General features: G+C 34.7%; 1 protein-coding gene across 4 annotated transcripts in view; it reads right to left on the reverse strand.

The window, feature by feature from the left end:
• The window catches only part of TRAPPC8 (trafficking protein particle complex subunit 8), an 87,648-nt gene that overhangs the window by 31,617 nt on the left and 34,714 nt on the right, over positions 1-21,317 (reverse strand). For 2 of the 4 annotated variants that reach the window (XM_087439108.1, XM_087439107.1), the window contains exons 12-19: positions 17,384-17,515; positions 12,221-12,445; positions 11,162-11,270; positions 8,745-8,939; positions 7,755-7,885; positions 5,481-5,555; positions 4,852-4,978; positions 2,647-2,825 (exon numbers count right to left, since the gene is read on the reverse strand). In XM_087439108.1, coding sequence (XP_087295234.1) covers positions 2,647-2,825; positions 4,852-4,978; positions 5,481-5,555; positions 7,755-7,885; positions 8,745-8,939; positions 11,162-11,270; positions 12,221-12,445; positions 17,384-17,515 — 1,173 coding nt within the window. The remainder of the gene's footprint in view (positions 1-2,646; positions 2,826-4,851; positions 4,979-5,480; positions 5,556-7,754; positions 7,886-8,744; positions 8,940-11,161; positions 11,271-12,220; positions 12,446-17,383; positions 17,516-21,317) is intronic. The other 2 variants (XM_014781314.2, XM_004422424.3) reach the window with 1 other exon arrangement.

Here is a 21,317-nt window from a genome sequence, read left to right on the forward strand (position 1 = left end):
CGCGCTGCAATGCTGGTGGCCCGGGTTCGGATCCCGGGTGCGCATCGAGGCACCACTTCTCCGTCCATCCTGAGGCCGAGTCCCACATACAGCAACTAGAAGGATGTGCAGCTATGACATACAACTATCTACTGGGGCTTTGGAGGGAAAAAATTAAATAAATAAAATCTTTAAAAAAAAAAAAAGAGTTGGATCTCTATCCCTGGACACTCAGAAGAGCACATTCTCTTGGATTTAAAAAAAAACAGAAATTAAAAAATAAAACTATGTAAGTTTTGACTAGGAAAGTCTCTGTAAGTAAACATAAAACTTAGAAGCAACCAAGTAAAGGATTATCAGATAGGACTTCATACAAGTTAAAAACCTTAACATGGTGAAAGACACCAAATTGAAGTTAAAATATGTGCAAAATACTTATCAACCAGAAACTAGCCCTGAAGTCACTCTATGTGTTAAGTCTTATTTGCCCTACATAATCCTTTAAATGCAACATAAGCAAGCAAGTGTAAAACTCGGGCAGAACACAGGCAGCTTAACAATATTTTCCCCTTAACACACACGCGCCACCACTTGCATGAGCATGTCACCTACCCCACCACTATAGGATTAGTACCCATAAAAAGTATTCAACGAGAAAAGGGAAATAACACCCAATTAAGGGTATCAACAGGCAATCATATGGACATATGGAAAAAAAAATCATACGGACAAAAAAAAAAATATGAAGATTGACCAACCTTATTATTTATCAGAAAAATGTCATTTTTCACCAACCTCATTTGCAAAAGTTAAAAAAAAAATCTGATAACATCCAGTATGGCACAGATGTGAGGCAATGGGCCCTCTCATTCTGAAGAAAAGTGCAGTTACTACAGCCTTGTTGAAGGTAATTTTGTAGTATATTGCAAAATTTTAAATTTATATACCAGCAATTCCATTTCTAAAGTCTGGTTTAGGGCCGGCCCCGTGGCTTGGCGGTTAAGTGCGCGCACTGTGCTGCCGGCAGCCCGGGTTCGGATCCCGGGTGCGCACTGACGCACCGCTCCTCTGGCCATGCTGGGGCCGCGTCCCACATACGGCAACTAGAAGGATGTGCAGCTGTGACAGACAACTATCTGCTGGGGCTTTGGGGGAAAAATAAATAAATAAAAAATCTTTAAAAAAAAAAAATAAATAAATAAAGTCTGGTTTAAACCAGAACATGCACAAAATACATACATAATGATGTTTACTGTAGGACTGTCCATAATGATGAAAAACTAGAACCACACTCATCAACACATAAATGGTTAAAATATATTACGATCTATCTAAATAAAGAAATAACACATGTAGCTGTTAAAAAAAAGTTTTACTGAATGAAAACAAAGACCAAGTTATGTTGTTAAAGATAAAAAGCAACTCACAGGATAAAATGTGCAGTATGATTCCATTTATAATTACTAAAACTATATATAAGTGTACAACGAAAGGTCTGAAAACAGAAACATCAATTTGGTATCACTGGAACTTTTTAAAGGTAATTAGTTAAGCTTACATAATTCCCCCACTACAGAAACTTGAGGATGCAGGAGAATGGACTCCCAGTGTTCACGCTTATACTACATGAACCTGCCACGGGACTGCTTCTCAGGTAGACAGCTGATCCAAGGTAGGCCAGATTCCTCTCCCGGAAACTTGAAATTTGTAATCAAGTGGCACAAAGAGTGCAAGTTGTTAGACTAAGGTCATAGCAAAAACAATGCTTTCTAAACGCTTATAAATGTTTGCTGCTAAACTCCCTGGAGTACCAAGTGCTTATTCTTCTTTGAGACTTACTATTCTATAAAACTTTAGTTTCCATAAGACATTCCAGTAACCTTCAACTAAATAATATTTTCTCTTTTTTGACTTACACTACCTAGCATCAGCTTCTATCTTTTTCAACTAAAAGACATTTAACTCGTATGGCATCAAAGTAGGACAGGGCAAGACATAATGAAGGTGAAGGGAATATTGCTTTTTACTCATATACTTATCTATACTGCTTAAATTTTTTACAAGCATTAATTCTCATATTATTTTTATATCTTACCAAAAAAGAGCCACTGATTTTAATAACAACCAAAGTGTTCTTTTAGAAGTGTTTTCCTAATTTCCATTAATATTTTGATGGTTATATACATATATATATATATATTTTTGTGTGTGTGTGTGTGTGTGAGGAGCACCAGCCCTGAGCTAACATCCATGCCAATCCTCCCCTTTTTTTCTGAGGAAGACTGGCCCTGGGCTAACATCAGTGCCCATCTTCCTCTACTTTATATGGGACGCCACCACAGCATGGCCTAACAAGCAGTGCGTCGGTGCGTGCCCAGGATCCGAACCGGCGAACCCCGGGCCACCGCAGCAAGGCGCGAGCACTTAACCACTTGTGCCACCGGGCCGGCCCCGAGGGTTATATTTTATAACCTGGCTGTGACTTAATGCCAATTTGGATGATTACCTTATCTTTGTGAATTAGATCTCTTTAATGCTAGCTTAATAATAATTTAAAAGTGTGGTTCAGTGTAATATCAAAAACCACAAAGTCTAAAATTAATTTACTTAAAATATCATCTGACCTTATAAATTATTACATCCATGATATTTTAAAAAGTGAAATACCTCCAATAGTGGCATTTCCTCAGTGATTATGGGATCTAAACGTCGATCCGGACCATATTTAATAGATGTTTTCTCTTCTTTTGTGTTGTTAAGTCGAGGACCTTGAATTTCTAAATCCTGTCTCCCTCGGACTGACATACTGAAGAAATGTTTTCCTGAAATAAAAAACAATCCATGCCCTAAAATAATTTGATATGTTAACTGACATCAATTTGGCTTGAATATATGAACACTGTACATTTTAGATTATTTCTAGAAAAATTCTAGACAATTATTGATTAGCATGGTTAATCAACGAATTAAGCATATTTTTATTTTCATGTGTAACCACACCTATTGTATGCTGCTTAATTTCTCATTTTATTAGGATTTACTTACTCTGCAGAAAGACTACACGGCACTGAATAGGAAGTTCTTTGAAATCTATATTTAACCATAATGACTATTAACCAAAAAGATCTATCTGAGAGAACATCTAAGCTGGGACCAATAATTTGATTCAGGCTATGAGAAAAGATCTACTTTCAGAGGAAAAAAGTTCCAAAACACCTAACATCAATTGTTTACTTTTACTCATATTCAAATATATATACTAATTTGAATTATTTCTGGATTATAAATAACTACATCTTCAACAGACTGCACAAAGAAAATTAAACATAATATAGGTATCTTTTCAAATTAAACTCATTTAATATTCATGTGAGATTTTTCCTAAAAGCTTCCACGCAGTGCATGTAGGTGTGAAAAAAGCTAGAGTATACAATTCTCTTTCCTGCAGGATTACTTAGACTTTAATGTGCAGGTCACTGTGATACTTCCAGACCAGATATATAACATAGCATTTCCCATACTTCATCTGACTCAGATCCCTACTAGCATTTTACATAATAATCAACTACACTAAAACTTCATGAAAATTCTGTTTACAAGATGCAATTTATTTTAATAGTTAATTCAGAGTCTCTTCCTAATAATGTCATAAAATAACAACGCATATGCTTGGTACCTTAATGCATATGCTTGGTACCTTAAATGAAGCAATTAGCTATATTTTATTGACAACCATAACTTTGTGGTCCTCGATTAAGTTCCTAGGTATGTACAGTTGGAAAAGGAAAGGAGCTTCAGAAAGTTTTTAATACCCAGTTAACTTACTTAAAATATGCAATAAAGTAGCAAGATTATTTATAAATGAACCTTGTTTGGTACTTGTCAACCAAGAATTACAAATATAGTACTAAAATGCAGAATATCATACTCAATTTCAGTGTAAATTTTTTGGTTATAATTTTTGAATTCTCATGGATTCATTCTACTTCTGTTTACTTTTTTAAAAAATTTTGTATTGAATCATCCTAGACATGCAGGTAAGTACAAATATTCAGCTGAACGTTAAAAGGACCAACAAATTTTCCAAGTGTTCCCAAAAGATTTCTCAATATTAATAATCAGCTTTTGTAAATGCTAAATTCAAGTCTGTCAACGACCATTAATTTGTTTAAAAAATAAAACCTATCTACTAAAAATGAAGAGCTATAAGTGAGAGAATAAACTCTCTCCCTAGCATCTTGTCAACTTAAATAACTACATATAACAATTACAAGGTAATATTAGATCTACAAGGATACCATGAACTTAAAAAAAAAAGTAAACTATGTTAAACATACATCTTGTAGTTTAACTCTTCAAAAATTTGTAAAACGTATCAACTGGGGCACCAAGAATATCAGCTTAACACTAAAATCCTACTCCTTACAGAACAGATGACAGAATCTAAGGCGCTTAACATCCAATGATGTGAAAACACTGATCTTTAATTTCCTCCACGTTTCATAAAAAGACAATATTCAAAAATAGAATAGGCTAAGATGGTTTCTGTATTGGCAGCAGACATAATCAACAGTTAGAATATATTTGGTGACAATTTACTAAATTTGAATCAATAATAGTCAAGAAAAATACATAGAGTAGAACCTAAGAATTATCAAAAGAAAATAGGTTAGAAGGGAATAAAGTTGTTTATTTTTGAAGGAATGGCAGAATTTAAAATAATCCAAATTATCCATTCTTCCATCTGACTAAATGCCTTTATTAAAGGCACAGTAAACTTATTTTAAAAATACCACATTTTCATTCATTTTATTCTACAGAGATTTAAGTAAGTATTAGTTTTCTAATTGTTTATCAATGCTATAGCTTTACCTGTGTGACATCCAGGAAGAGCACCAATGCCATCTACTGCCATGGAGCCCTGAACAGTGCCAAGATTATAAACAACTCCCAGAATATGCAGTTCCCCTACATGATGGGGAAAGAGCTTTAGTCTTGCCTGTGGAGATATTTAAGCCACTCTTATTATCTGTTTTCACAGTATCTTAAATAGTGCAATACCTAAATTCTGTAATGTTGCAGACACATAAACTCATGATCTAAATTTTTTAATTATCAATTAATTTCTCTTACTGGAAAGCATTTTCTTCAAAAGAAAATCTCTAAATTCAACAATTACAGGCCAGGGTCCTCATCAATACTTTTAATAAAAATCAATATATTCCAGTCAACCAAATATCATATGAAATTACCACACTGACCCCAAGAAGACAGCAAAAACTTTTCACAGACTTCTTAGGAAATTAACAAACCAAATACCACTGCAAAATCTACTTTTCCCACCAATTTCCTCCTGTGCAATTCCAGTTTCCTAATCTTCCAAATTTTAGTTTTTAAGAAAATTAGAATATAAAACAAACAATAAATTGATTTTTAAATTTGTTTTCATTCTTACTTTTAAAAATATTTTAAGGCTTAAGACAGAAAAATAAAACAATTACCACTTTAGATTCTTCACTATTAAGTAAGAATTCTGAAATAACTTCAGTTCCAATCATTTCAGGTTCACTTGTTACCTGAAAAATAAATTATTTTGTAAAATATACATTCTAATGAATAATGTATCAGATTACTAACATTCTTATATATCAATACTTATGAACAATAACAAAAATTATAGTGAGTATTTATAAGGTTCTTACTATGTGCTAAGCAATATGCAAAGTGTTTTATTTTCACCCCTGGAGTAGAACCAGGCAGTAGTAGGCACTTGATATATTTTGTATTTCGTTTAGTCCAACTCAACTGAGGAGAGTAAGTGATCTACTCAAAGTTGCAGCCACTAAGAGGATAAAACCTCAAGAAATCAAGTTTAGCTGTTCATTGTCAACAATGGCCAAAAAGGCCTTTTAATTTAATCTTGGAATAAGAGCAAATTTCTCCATCTTTTACTCTGACCAGCCTCTTTTCTCAAATTGGCTAATTACACATAGAAAAAGCAATGGCAGCTTAAGCAGGATACATAAAAGACTGTGGAAAATAAAGGCAGTGGGGGAGAGCAAAAAAGGCCTATTTCCTCCAAATCAACGACATGTCTAAGAGACTACAGTCTCCGGTCATCCAAGCTGAACTAACTGACTCACACTGGGGTAAACCTCATCCTCATAAACACTGTGTTACATTTACCATAAAATCAGTTATTTGACACAAGAAATAAAAATCATATCTCCCTAAATTTCAGTTCAGCATCTTAGTCCATCACCAGTAGAAGCTCATGAAGAAATCCAGAGAGTTTGAAATTTTTAGGAAAAAGTGTTACTTCATTACACACAATGACAATTTTCAAACTTTAATAAGCCTTCTTTAAAATCTAATATATTGAACAGACTAATAATATACTTTAAAAACTAGCAAATCTTTTAAAGAATCTTTTCCAAAAATGAATGATTCATACTCTTCTAATTTGTATTCCAGGCATCCAAAAACCATTAGAAAAACTACTGAGGTTGCCAAAATTCAAGTCAGAATAGAGCCTGGGAAATCTCAGTCTTTCAAATTACTCACAACGAGTATAAATAATTACAAAATGTCTTCAATGAATTTAACCAGCCAGACTTTAAATAAGGCAACCTTTAAAAAATCAAAACACTTCAAGAGAAATAGTATAAAAAGTTAGTACAACATACTTCTTCCAAGTTCTCCCTTCATAAATCGGCACCAAAATGTTAGGATATTTCCCAGTTCCAAAATAAGTTTTACCAAATTATTAAAGTACACAGCAAGGTAGTATAAAGAACTAAAAGTTATATAACAGATATTGGTGAATAAACTAATAAATAGCTAAGTAAAAAAATGTATTTGTCCAAGTTATTTGTCACAATCAGCTGGGCAACAAAAATTACTTGTTGAAGTCATTCCTGCTTCAAAAATAACTATCTTAAATATATAAAGAGCTTATTACAGACATGGATAAGAAAAGAAAAAGATAAACATATATGAAGAATATGAACAGACACTTCACAAAAGAAATACAAATACAAGAACTTCACTAGAAATCAGTAAGATGGAAAATAAAATAGTAAAATAGCATTTTTTAACCTATCAAATCAACAAGATTTTTTTTATAAATAAGGCTTAATCTTGCAAAGATGAAATACCCAACACCATATGCTGCCAGGGAAAAGCTCATTGGCATGACTTTTTGGGAAACCAACAGAGAATTAAAATATTTATTCCCTAAAATGTTCTAACTTCATGCCTAGGAATCTTTCCTACAGAAATAATCAGAATAAAAAACCATGCACCCAAATTTTCATCACTGAATTATTATGATAGTAAACAAATGGAAACTTCCAAAACAACTACCAATGGAGAGATAGTAGAACAGCTTATAGATCATCCATATGATGGAATAGTATGCAAAAATGAAATACGAAGATATTTTAATATCAAAATATGCATATAAACACAATGAAAAAAGCAACAAACACAATATGAGAGAATCTCATACATGAGGGAAAAACATACAAATGGAAATGACTGGAAAGACATACAGAAAGTGTTAAAGTGGTTATTGCTAAACAGAGGGAAGACAGTTTTATTTTTATTTCTCAATTTTTCAACAATAAGCAAATATCCTACTTTTTATAATGAGGGAAAATAAGCATAAAAAAGAGTAAGTATACCTCACTGAACAGAATAAGTTTAATGTTATTACAGCATCTGTTAGGCTATTACTGAAACATGCTTATTACAAATACCTTTTAATAACTTACTAGTTCTTTAACTTCTTCATTATCCTTTCCACTGAAATCTTTAGGTTGAAACTTCCAGAGCAATGACAAATCAGTCAACAAAAGTGGAACCTTCAAAGGGTTTCTAAAAGCCACTTCGACTGTTATTGGTTCTATAAAAGAAAGGCCTAAATTAATAATAACTTTAATAAACCTGCACATCACCCTATGTTTCAATTCCTTTAACACACGCTTCTTTCATAGCTCTGCATTTCTACCCAGACTGTCCTTTACCACCTTGTAAAGTCCATTTATTCAGGATTCAGTTTTAAAATTATCTTCTCGGGCCGGCCCCGTGGCTTAGCGGTTAAGTGTGTGCGTTCTGCTGCTGGCAGACCGGGTTCAGATCCCGGGCGTGCAGTGATGCACTGCTTCTCCAGCCATGCTGAGGCTGCGTCCCACATACAGCAACTAGAAGGATGTGCAGCTATGACATACAACTATCTACTGGGGCTTTGGGGGAAAAATAAATAAATAAATAAATAAATAAATAAATAAATAAATAAATAAATAAAAATTATCTTCTCTAAGATAAACTAACACACGGACAGAGAGAACGGTTTGGTGGTTACCAGGGGCAAGGGGGTTGGGGGGTGGGCATAGGAGGGGAAGGGATGCATTTATACAGTGACTCACAAACAACAATGTACGACTAAAATTTCACAATGTTGTAAACTACTATGACATCAATAAAAAAAAAATTTTTTTTTAATTATCTTCTGTAGAGATTTTCCCAATTTTTCTGTACTAAAGAATATCATTCTCTTCCATATTCCAAAAGCACACTGCATATACCTGTATTAGAGCCCCAATTGCTTGGTTTTATAAATGCAGCTCACTAAATTATGAGTTCCTAATTTACTTTTGTATCCCCATCTTCCAGTGATTTTTGGCACACAGAAAATTATCTTGAATCTGCTGTAAGTAAAACAAATAAACAAAAAAATATGAATAAAAAGTCAAGTATTTCACCTTCTACAACCGCAAGGGGAAATCTTGAATTATCTGAATAACTGTTCAAACAGTATTGCGTGGGATGGAAATTGGATGGAATTACTCCTCTGTTAACCACAGCCACAACTTGTTCCTCAAGTTCTCGCCACTGCTGAGAGGATTCTGAGTCATATTCTTGATCAAGACTTATATGAGTAGCTGCTTGTTTTTCACCTTAAAAAAAATTGTCAACATTAAATACACATGTCTATTAATACCTGCCCTCAAATGAAACACATTTTAAATAAAAATCTGAAATATCCAAATAAATATATATACACTCGCTCTTGTCTATTTCTAATTACCTGAGAGAAAAATATCCTATTAACCCTAGTCTAACTGGAACTTGCTTACAATATTAATACTCTTTTCCTCCTGATTCTGGAAGAATATATTTTCCCTAGTCTTCCACAATTTTATATGAAACACTTCAAACATATGGAAAAAGCATGGAGAGTAATATAACAAATATTTGTATATCAAAATTTAACAAATGTCAGGGCCGGCCCTATGGCCGAATGGTTAAAGTTCCGTGGGCTCTGCTTCGGCAGCCTGGATTTAGGGGTTTGCATATTGGGCATGGACCTACTCCACTCATCAGCCATGCTGTGGAGGCAACCCACATACAAAGTAGAGGAAGACTGGCACAGATGTTAGCTCAAGGCTAATCTTCCTCAAAAAAAAAAAAAAAGAGGAAGATTGGCAACAGATGTTAGCTCAGGGTGAGTCTTTCTCAACAAAAAACAAATTAACAAATACTGACTTTTGTTATAAGATCCCAAATATTTTTTATAAAATAAATGTTACAGATAGAGTTGATATCCTCTATGTAACCCTCCCCAATCCTATAACTCTCCTCCATCTCCACTGGCACCACTTCTTCCCAGAGCTATTCCAAAGTTCAAGTATAGCGTTCTCATCCATATATTTTTTTTTTTTTTACTTTACTATATGAGTGTATACATACAATGCATAGAATTAGTTTGCATGTTTGAAATTTATATAAATGGAATTATATTTGACCTATCACTCTGTAACTTTTTTCATTGAACATTACGTTGTGGGTATCATACGTATTGAAACAGGCAGAATCAGTTCACTCATGTCCTGTAGCATGAATCCATTATATGAATACACCAAAAATTTATCAATTCATTCCCTCCTATTGTTTCACTTTTTTTGCTATTAAAAACAATGCTGCAGGGCCGGCCCCGTGGCTTAGCAGTTAAGTGCGCACACTCCGCTGCTGGCGACCCGGGTTCGGATCCCAGGCGCGCACCGACGCACCGCTTCTCCAGCCATGCTGAGGCCACGTTCCACATACAGCAACTAGAAGGATGTGCAGCTATGACATACAACTATCTACCAGGGCTTTGGGGGGAAAAAAATAAATAAATAAATTCTTTAAAAAAATAAAAAATAAATAAAATAAAAACGATGCTGCTATGAACATTCTCATAAATATTTTTTAATAAAAATACTCAATTAGATCTCAAGGAGAAACATATTAAGTTCAAATATAAGAATGCTTAGAATTACAAAGTTTACTTCAACATGCATCAAGAACCTTAAAATAGTTATACTTTTGGCCCAGCACTGCCATTCTAAGGCTCAATCCCAACGAAATAATCCTATATTTTAAAAAATCTTACAATAAGAACAGCAGAATATCAGCAACTGTTCTCTGTTTCTGTGTACATCTGAAATTTTCAGTAAGAAGAAGACAACAAATTTTATCCACAAAGAGGTCCATCCCAACATGATTTTATATAAGCAAAAAGATGGAAAACAGTCTAACTGTATAACAAGTGAATATTAAAGTACTATATATGCACTGAATGGAATATCTTACAGCCATTAAAAACGTTTACCAAGATTATGTAATAACATGAAAATTCTTTATATTATGTGAGTAAAGACATTATAATCACAGCTACTTTGTTGTTATTGTTTTTTGTTTTTAAGGCGGGAAGAAAAAACACTGAAGTAGTGGTTATCTTCAGATGGCAAGATGATAGGTGATATGGTATAAAGTTGTTTATTTTCAAATGTTTTTTAACAACCAAACATTATTTATTTTTTTTTTTTTTGTGAGGAGATCAGCCCTGTGCTAACATCCGCCAATCCTCCTCTTTTTTTGCTGAGGAAGACGGCCCTGGGCTAACATCTGTGCCCATCTTCCTCCACTTTATATGGGACGCCGCCACAGCATGGCTTGCCAAGCAGTACGTCGGTGCGCGCCCGGGATCTGAACCAGCGAACCCTGGGCCGCCGCAGCGGAGCGCGCGCACTTAACCGCTTGCGCCACCGGGCCGGCCCCCAAACATTATTTTTTAAATGGAGAAAGAAAAAAAAAATCTAAAAAAAAAAAGTCACTAGGTAACAACTTTACTAACCATCCGCTGGTCGTCTGTCATGGCCGAAGAAAACCCGTGTTGCTGAACTGTTAATATACGGTAAAGGAAGCTGCGGTAAAGGACCATCTGGTGATAGCTGACTTACATTCTAGGAGAAATACAAAAGAAAAAAAAAGAAGAATTTTTGAGAAAACTCCATTTTCTTCATATTTGCTTTCTCATTTTTTATACACAAGATATTAAAAATATGTTAAGGAAGAATATTAAGATAAAGAATTACTAAGTTTTACTTAATACATAAGAGTTAAATTTACAAATAGGAAGAACTTAAGATCTCCTTTATTCTGGCATAAGAGAATCTCCCTAAGGACACTCCGCTAGTTAGCTTTCTTTTATTGTTAAACTTCCAAACATTATTTTGGCATGCATTTTACTTCCTGTGACTCATTACAGCATCCTATCTGCCAAAATACTAACACATATGATTTCAAATTAATAAAGTTATAAAAGGTACTTATTTTCTGCATGACAGATACAATATTCACTATTCAAAGGCCTTGAGGAAAAAACAACTTCTCATTTTTCCATAAAACAATGCTTCATATTTTCTATCCTCCTGATCAGTGAAATATTTTTCCTTCTCATTAATTTTTCTGGGTTACATCACAATAATTTGTCTACTTCCCACAGATCTGTACCTCCTCATCTTTCATAGGGAAAAGAGAGAATGTACTTTTTCCAAAGGATGGTAAGAGAACTCTATATGTTATAAAACCAGTTATGATTCCAAAAAAACATAATAAAGAAACAGTCCAGAAAGCTTGCGGAATCTTTTCTTTTTTTTTAAGATTCCAAGAAGAACTACAAATCAAATGTTTACTGGAATATTAAAATTCTCTTTTAAAGAACTGTGGAAGGGCAACGCAAATCAGATCAATGACCAAAAAGCCTAGCCTGCCACACTTGATTATGACAGATAATTACATACATTCCAATAAACCATTTCATTAGACTCCTACTAGATAGTACTGACTATGTTTTTTGCTGAAAATGATTTAAATATAATTTTAATAGCTACTCCTGAAAATAAGTATTTACCTTGTAAACATAAAGATATTCTCTGAGAAAGGCCCCTTGTTGAGCAGCAGATTGTTTACTTTCATTGATTAAAATATGTCTAAAAGCAGACACAGCATTGTCCAGTTGCCTAAGAGTATAGGACTGGCGTCCAATAGTGAAGTTAATGTGATCCTCTGCAAGAGACCAGCCTTTTCCTTTGTAAACTTGCATGGCTTGACAATAGCAGCGTAAAGCATGCTTTTTCTGTAAGAAAATAAACAAAACAAAGTATTACTATCCAAACTTCTCTTGGACTGGAAAAAATAAATACACACATACAAGTAACTTGTAACCAGTTTTCCCTCTAACAGAGACTGGAATGATGAGGAAAATGAAACTAACATTTATGAAAACTACTTTGCAATTATTACTAAAAACCAAGAGGTCCTAAAGCAGGCAAGCAGCTGCTTTGTCCAAGGGCAAGAAGTCTAAGAAGTTAGGAATAATAATGACTTCATGCAAAACCACCTGGGATTTTCCAGAGTAATAGTATATGGAGTTATGGACTAATTAGAGGCTTGGCTGTTAGCTTGTAACTGAGAGCTATCTTACGAAGTCTCAAATGTTACGGTCATCTCTTTATATCACTGCACTGGGCTGAATGGAAATACTCTGTGTGTGCCAAAACTGCATGTGTGAGTATATAGTGTACATGTGTATATATATTTATGTACAGATACACATTTTTAAACTACTGTTTTGTTTGTTTGGTAGTGACAGAGTTTGGCATTCCTTTTCTTCTGCCCACTCCTGCATCCTGCCACACTCATGAGCAGGCATTTAGTGTTAATTACATATCACTGTCACCCTCTGAACTCAGAAAACCTCAATCTTAAAAATGGGATTTAGTACCATGGAAGAGGCTTCTCTTCACTAAATCTTTTGCTTCAGAGTATATTTTGTACCGACTCCCCTCCCCAGGGTAGACTACACACTTTGTACCATGTATAGCCAGAACTATTTGTTTTTTGGTTTTTTGGTTTTTTACTGCGGAAGATTTGCCCTGAGCTAACATCTGTTGCCAATCTTCCTCTTTTTTGCTGAGGAAGATTTGCCCTGAATTAACACCCGCTGCCAATCTTCCTCTATTTTCTACGTGAGCCACCACCACAGCACGGCCACTGATAGACGAGTGGTGTAGGTCTGCGCCTGGGAACCGAACCTGGGCCACCGAAGCAGAGCGTGCTGAACTTAACCACTAGGCCACGAGGGCTGGCCCCAGAATTCCTTTTTTTGTTTTTTTTGTGAGGAAGATCAGCCCTGAGCTAACATACGATGCCAATCCTCCTCTTTTTTGCTGAGGAAGATTGGCCCTGGGCTAACATCTGTGCCCATCTTCCTCTACTTTATATGGGACACCGCCACAGCATGGCTTGACAAGTGGTGCGTCAGTGCCTGTGACGCACCTGAGCCTGTGAACCCTCGGGCTGCCGAAGCAGGGTGTGTGCACTTAACTGCTGCGCCACCAGGCCAGCCCCTGAATTCTTTGTTTTTTAAGAAATATTTTCTTAACAAAGAGATGATAAAAGCAAATCAAAATCATGTGCCACTTGGCAGCATGCAATGAGAAGAATACAGGCTCCCTTTTGTGATATTCCTACAAAGATACCTGATTTGAATCTCATCATGAGGAACCATCCTCATGGTTCATGACAAACCTCAATTGAGAGACACTCTACTAAATAAAGGCCGGTAATCTTCAAAAGTGTCAAGGTCACGAAAGTGAAAGAATTCTTCTGAACAGGATCCTTTTGATATAAAGGACATTTATGGGACAACTGTCCAAACTTGAATGGGCTCTGAGGATTGGATAGTAGTATTGTATTAGTACTAAGTTCTTGATTTTCATTGTTGTATTATGGTTATACAGGAGAAACATTCTTGTTTTTAGGAAATAGGAAATATGTCCTAAGATATTTGGGGGTAATGGGGCACCAGGTGACAACTTAACTCTCAAATAACTCAGGTAAACAAAGGTTTCTCAACTGTACTTGTAACTTTTCTGTAAGTTTGAGATTGTTTCAAAATATCTTTTAAGCAACGTTCCTTAAAAAAAAAAACGCTAATCTTCATACTGCATTTAGTAAGGGAACACAGATACTGAATCTTAAAAACTGAGATACAGAGAAACAGCTGAATGTGTCTAAGTGTCAAGTGCAGGTGCATTTTTGAGGATTTCTTAGAAAAGCATCTAAAGAGAGTTAAAAGGTAACAAGGATTTAAAGTCTGCCTTTTAAAGTAAGAATAGAAAGACTGTCCAGGGTATATTGGACACAAACACATACGCCTTCTCCAGCACTTAAGTTTTTTTTCACTGATTTTAATCTTTTATAATGCTAGTTCTCTTTTTTTTTAAATGCCTTTTACTTATTGATTTTTTTGGCTGGGAAAAATTTGCTCTGAGCTAACATCTATTACCAATGTTTCTCTCGCTTATTTTTTTTCTCTCCCCAAAGCCCCAGTATACAGTTGTATATTTTAGTTCTAAGCTCTTCTAGTTCTATGTGAGCCACCACTACAGCATGGCTACTGACACACGAGTGGTATGGTTCCACACCCGGGAACCAAACCCGGGCCACCGAAGTGGAGCCGCTAGGCCACCAGGGCTGGCTCTACTTATCGATATTCTTAATGAAAAAAAAAACTGAACTATAAAAATTTCTGAGGATAAGATAAGCAATTCAGCATGAACTCTCAATCAGTGAGGACTGAGAAATGGCAATAATATATACATAATCTCCTCTATCGTCCACACTCATCCCTGCCAACACATGCACCTGGTTTTTAATGTAAATGTCATGAAAAGTTGGTGCTTCTCAGAAACAACTTGGCCTCAATCTGAATTGTGTGAGCTCTATATGTCCTATTCTTTCACATAAGATACTGTTATTGACCAACTTCAATAGGATATGTATTTGCTTTTCTAATAGATCTGCATTTCTTATCATGTTTTCAGGATTCTACATACTGTTCTAGAAAGAGATTTCCTGAGTTTGGGGTACAAAGAGTGGTCAAGAAAGAGCAAAACCAGCTACAATGGACTCATGAACCCCATGAGATAACCACAGTTCGAGATGATAATTACACTAAATAGCAAATGTACCTCAACCTACCACAAATGTAGCATTTTTAACTTGCTACACATCTCCTAGAAGCAATATACCCTATAATTTCAGAAGGTAAATACAAGCCGCTGTTTCCAGTTCCAATGACATCATCATTCTCACAAATGAAACCATTCACAAAAGTGGACAAAGGTGTGGAAAAAGGATGACATTTTTAATAAGAGACAATGGACTATTCCTAATGGGGCATATAATTTTCCTTCTAAGCAAAGGAAACCACATGCTTATAATACATTTTGTAAATTTTTAATAGAACACTTTTAAGCAAAGATTAAAAAATGGGACAACATGTTTCAGATACATTTGTACTTACTAGGAAGAAGGGCTATGAAAAATGATAGCTATAGTTTTTAATTTTTTTCCCCACACTTTAGAGCCTGAGAAATTTTTATTCATGAGGTACATAAATTATTATAAAAAGACATTTAATTTTATAAATATTTTTACAGTTTTGTATTTAATATAAAGCAAGTTCACATATTTTCTAACTTGCCAGTTTCTAAAAACAGAGGGAGGAACCCAATCTTGAAATGTTGGTTTTTAAAAATTATAGCATTTTTGGGCCTGCCCCATGGCTTAGCAGTTAAGTGCGTGCGCTCCGCTGCTGGCCGCCCGGGTTCGGATCCCGGGCGTGCGCCGACGCACCGCTTCTCTGGCCATGCTGAGGCTGCATCCCACATACAGCAACTAGAAGGATGTGCAGCTATGACATACAACTATCTACTGGGGCTTTGCAGGAAAAAATAAATAAATAAAATTAAAAAAAAATGTTAAAAATTATAGCATTTTTACATGAAATTGAGAGTAATTTTTGAATACCTTTATTTCTTTGTACTTTTGAAATAACATACAGTTTAAAACACTGGCATGTTTTGGTGAGCACAGACTTGGAGAAATTTAAATATGTTCATAAAAATTCATATTAACTAAATTAAAAAAATTCTTATACCCCGCCCCCCACTAGATAAAAAGCTCCTTTAGAGAAAGACCATGCCAGTTTTATGGATGTATGTTCAGCATCTAGTATAGCCCGTGGAATCTAGAGATGATTATTCAATCCACACTTCTATCTATATTTACAGTAAACCACGATCTCACTGCTGCTACCACTTTGCCTCCAGCAAAGCTCCAACTAATGCTCAAAGGGACAACTGGGGCTGGAGAAATCTCTCTAAATTAATAAAGATCTCTCCAACCCAACTGCTTCCCGGAACAAGAGACAGAAGATTTCCACTCATTAAATAATAAGTACATACCATCATAAGGCACTCTGAGAGACAAGAGAAGACCAGAGCTGAAGTAGGGAGAGTTCAACCGCTGTTAAGAATAGTTAAAATTGCATTCAGTATATCTGGCCCTTCATATATATGATTTGGTTTAACCTCACAAAAACTTCGGCAAAATTCCAAATTTTATAAATTTAAAAATAGAGGCTCACAGAAGTAACTTGTCCAAAGTAAAGCTGTGAGCAAAAGATCAAGATTGAAACTCAGATTTGTAAAAATCCAAATCTCATGCCCTTACCAATATAGCACATTACCTCGGAACAATTTATTTCCATTTTTAGGATTAACTTCAAATCATAAAAAACAGAGAAATGACATACATTTATAAAATAAATTATAACACGGGGCAGCCCCGCTGATTAGCGGTTAAGTGCACACACTCTGCTACTGGCAGCCCAGGTTCGGATCCCAGGAGGGCACCGACACACCACTTGTCCAGCCATGCTGAGGTGGCATCCCACAAACAGCAACTAGAAGGATGTGCAACTATGACATACAACTATCTACTGGGGCTTTGGGGGGGAAAAGGGAAAAAAAGAAGGAGGATTGGCAATAGATGTTAGCTCAGGGCCAGTCTTTCTCAGCAAAAAGAGGATTGGCATGGATGTTAGCTCAGGGCTGATCTTCCTCACAAAAAATAAATAAATAAATAAATAAATAAATAAAAACAAATAAAAATTAAAATAATTTGTTATAACAAATTATTTTCTTTTTAAAGAAAATGCACTCACCTGCCCTGCTTTACTAAACCGATGGCCTGCCAATATCATATGAAACGCGTATTTTCTAACCATGGGACTCTTCATGTTTATAAAGCAATGTGCCGCCTGTTCCAAAAGAAGTGCACTTCGAAGATCAGAATCCTATATTGAATGTTTAAAAGAAAAGAAGGTTAGTTTCACAAAATTAAAGTAAAAAGATAATTGGTGAAAAAATATTTACATTCTTAAAATAACATGTCATATTCAATGTTTAACTTAGAGTATCTGAGGGTAGAGATCAAGAGGCAATCCAATCTTGATGACTTTCTTCCAATAAGCACAAATTTTTTTTAAATCCTCCAAAAAATTCTCTACGATGAAATATTTTCTTTTGCTTTTCATAAAGCCAAATGTCTGGTTATGATATGCACCATGCAATAAATCTCTGAAGAAATGCAATCTCTTTTCAAATGGCAAAAAAGGTATATAAACTGGGAATTTAATACAGGTATACTGATGAAAGATAAACCAGAAAACAGAGCACAAAAAAAATATTCACACCAATCTAATTTCTTCTGAAATTGATCTGTGACATCCAATAGCATATTTCCATCTATCCAAGATAAAAGGAAAGATAAAACAGAATGTGTGTAGATTATAAAATAATCTAATCTACTACTTTACCCTCTATAAAGCTTTACTGTACTTAAAAACAATTCTCAATTTTTGCTTTAATTTAAGAGGGCCAAAATGACTGCTTTTCATTAAAAAGTTCAGAAGGCTTCCCTTTCAAGGATTATCACCTGCTATTAGTATATTAGTAAATGGTACAACTCAAATTAGTTTCCACTTCGACTTTTACAACAGTGTCTACAAAAAACACATACTGCATTTACATCCTCACCGATAAGGACAACCTTTCAACTCAAAGAGCCACCATCACTTTACAAATAACTGAGAAAGTACTGAAGGTTGCTGATCAAGTATCAACAACATTTTCAACAAAACTTTCTCTAGGTTTTCAGCTATTCTCAAGCTGAACTTACCATGCCCTTCCATGTGTTCTGCTGCCATTATTTTCCCCAGGGAAAGTTGAAAACAGAAAACATTGACTTTAAATGCAATAATTTCAACAAATTATAGTTACATCAAAAAGTGTTCATAGACCATTGATTATTATAACTGTCTCTGTAGCAATCATAAAATTATATTAGAGCAGAAACAGATCTGAGGAAACAATCTAAAAAGCATTCAGTAAATGGTAGATATTATTACCTATTTCAATCCCTCAGGACAAAAACTAAATGATCAAATGATTTTTCTAGCAAGATCCAAAAGCTAGTAAGTGGAAAAATCAGGAATATATAATTGACAAGTGGTTCTTAACCAAGGATTTGTATCAAAATTACTTGGGGGAGCTAGGGAGCTTACGTTTTATTTTATAGAAAATGTTTCATTTTTTAAAAATTACTAATATAGACTTTTTTTTCCAAGAATAAATGTTTGAAGAAAAAAAGCGAACTTCTTTCCCATCCCATGCTTCATCTGATTTGCCAGCAGTAACTACAGTTACTAGCTTGGTGTTAGTGTGTGGCATTTCTCTTTTTCCATATTTTTATATACATATGTCATATATGTGTTTATATGTTAAATACAGACTTTTTTTTAAATATACACACTTTTTTATACATAAATGGTATTATACAGAGTATTCTTTACCTTGTTTTTTTAACTTAATATCATGGACATCTTTCCAAGACATCTACATCTCATTTCTTTTAAAGCTACACTGTGTTCTTAATATAAATGTATCATAATTTATTAATACAGTCTCCAATTAATATTGCTTCCTACTTTTGTGACTACAAAAAAATGCTTCGATAAACATTTCTGAGTAATTACACAAATATTTTTATTAGACACATTTCTGGAAGTAGAACCACTGTGTTAATGAAAGCTATGCATATACCTCAAATTCTAATTGACATAGCCAAACTGCTACCAAAAAAGCAGTACCAATATATATTCTCATCAACAGGGAATGAAAGTGTATGTTTTCTACTCTACTCAGCCAAAAATCATTTTTAAAAATTTTTATCTCTTTAATAAAAGAAAAATGACATTTTGTTCCTCAATATACATTTCTTTAATAGTAAGGCTGTTAAACTTTCATATGTTTAAGGGTCTTTGTACTTTTTCTGTGAATTGCCTGTTTACACCCTTCTGTGAATGGGTTTTTGTGATTATCTGGTTTGTAAGAGCCCTTTGTACACTTAACCAATATTAGGCCTTTGTCATACATTTGCAAATAGTATTTCCCAGTTTTGACATGAAAGAGTACTCTTTAGTACTCAAGCATACCATCTTTGCCTTTATGGCTTCAAGATACTGCACCAAACTAAAAAAAGATGTTATCATTCCTAGATTTTAAAAAATGCTCTCCTACATTTCTTCTAGGTTTTTCTGATTTCATTTTTTCATATGATAACAATCAGGCTATGATTATATTATCATGTAATAAATAAGATAAGGAATCCAATTCCAAACAGCTAGTTTGATGTCACATACCATTCAGCAAATAACCTAACATTCTCCACTAATTTTATTTTATTTACATTCTCCACTAATTTTATTTTATTTACTTATTTATTTTTTGTGAGGGAGATCAGCCCTGAGCTAACATCCATGCTAATCCTCCTCTTTTTTTGCTGAGGAAGACCTGCTCTGAGCTAACCTCTAATGCCAATCCTCCTTTTTTTTCCCCCAAAGCCTCCCAATAGATAGTTGTACGTCATAGTTGCACATCCTTCTAGTTGCTGTATGTGGGACATGGCCTCAGCATGGCCGGAGAAGCAGTGCGTCAGTGCGCGCCCGGGATCTGAACCCAGGCCACCGGTAGCAGAGCGCGCGCACTTAACCGCTAAGCCACCGGGCCGGCCCTCTCCACTAATTTTAAATGACATCTAATCATATGTAAAATGTATTTAAATTCTCATTCTATTTCATTAGTCTGTCTATTCTTATCACTGTAAACAGTTTTAATTTCTGTAGCTTTATAATACATTTTAATATCTAGAACAAGTAATTCTCTCTAATTCTTCTATTTTGGAATTTTATTTAGGCTTCTCAACCAAGTTTCAGTTTTTTTTTAAGTCTTATAAACTTCTTAAGTTTATTCCTAAGATGCGCGCACATACGCGCACACGCACAGCATAAAAACATATTTATTTCTTTAACTGTCTATGAAACTTGACTGAACTGCAAAACTCAGATGGGCAGCAAACCTGGGCACTCTTATTAAGAGGCCATAAGGAATATGGCCTAGATATCTTTGATGGTGTGTAAATGATTCTAATGCACAATCCAGCTGAGAACCAGCAGAGTAAATCCTCAGCATTCTCAAATTTAACACTCAAGGACTGACCAATTCAAGAGAGATCTGGAAGTCCATGGCATATATTTAGCTGAAGCAAAATTTGACTATTGCGTCCAGTAAAGCTGTTTGAGAAAGAATCGATTTGCAAAGCTGAATACTCTACGTTCATATCTCACTGCAGCTTTGCTCTTCAATAGTCCCTGTCTCTTATAGTGACACCTAAAGTAGAACAAGCACTGCTTCGAAACAAAAAAACGGCCCTGAAGAGACAACTGCTATCAGTGTTGAGAGAAGAAAAAACGAATTTCACAAAGTGATAGTTTTATCCAGAAAGCAGAGGCTTTGAATGAGTTGAAGAATAAAATTTTATTTTAGTGGTAGTTCATATCTATGATATGACAAGTCTATTATATATGCTCTATAAGGAACAAAGGGAAAAAAAACCCATGATACCACTTCAACAAGAACTCCAGCCTATGAACTTTGCCCACAACCAAGATGTAATTTTAACAAAAGCTGAAAAGGCAACATCAACTTAAAATATGAGGGTAAAAACAGGGAAAAAAAATCATCTGAGGTAGAGGCTTC

This window comes from Ceratotherium simum, chromosome 14 (assembly GCF_057802395.1).
Source record: "Ceratotherium simum simum isolate JZ-2026a chromosome 14, ASM5780239v1, whole genome shotgun sequence".
NCBI lineage: Eukaryota > Metazoa > Chordata > Mammalia > Perissodactyla > Rhinocerotidae > Ceratotherium > Ceratotherium simum.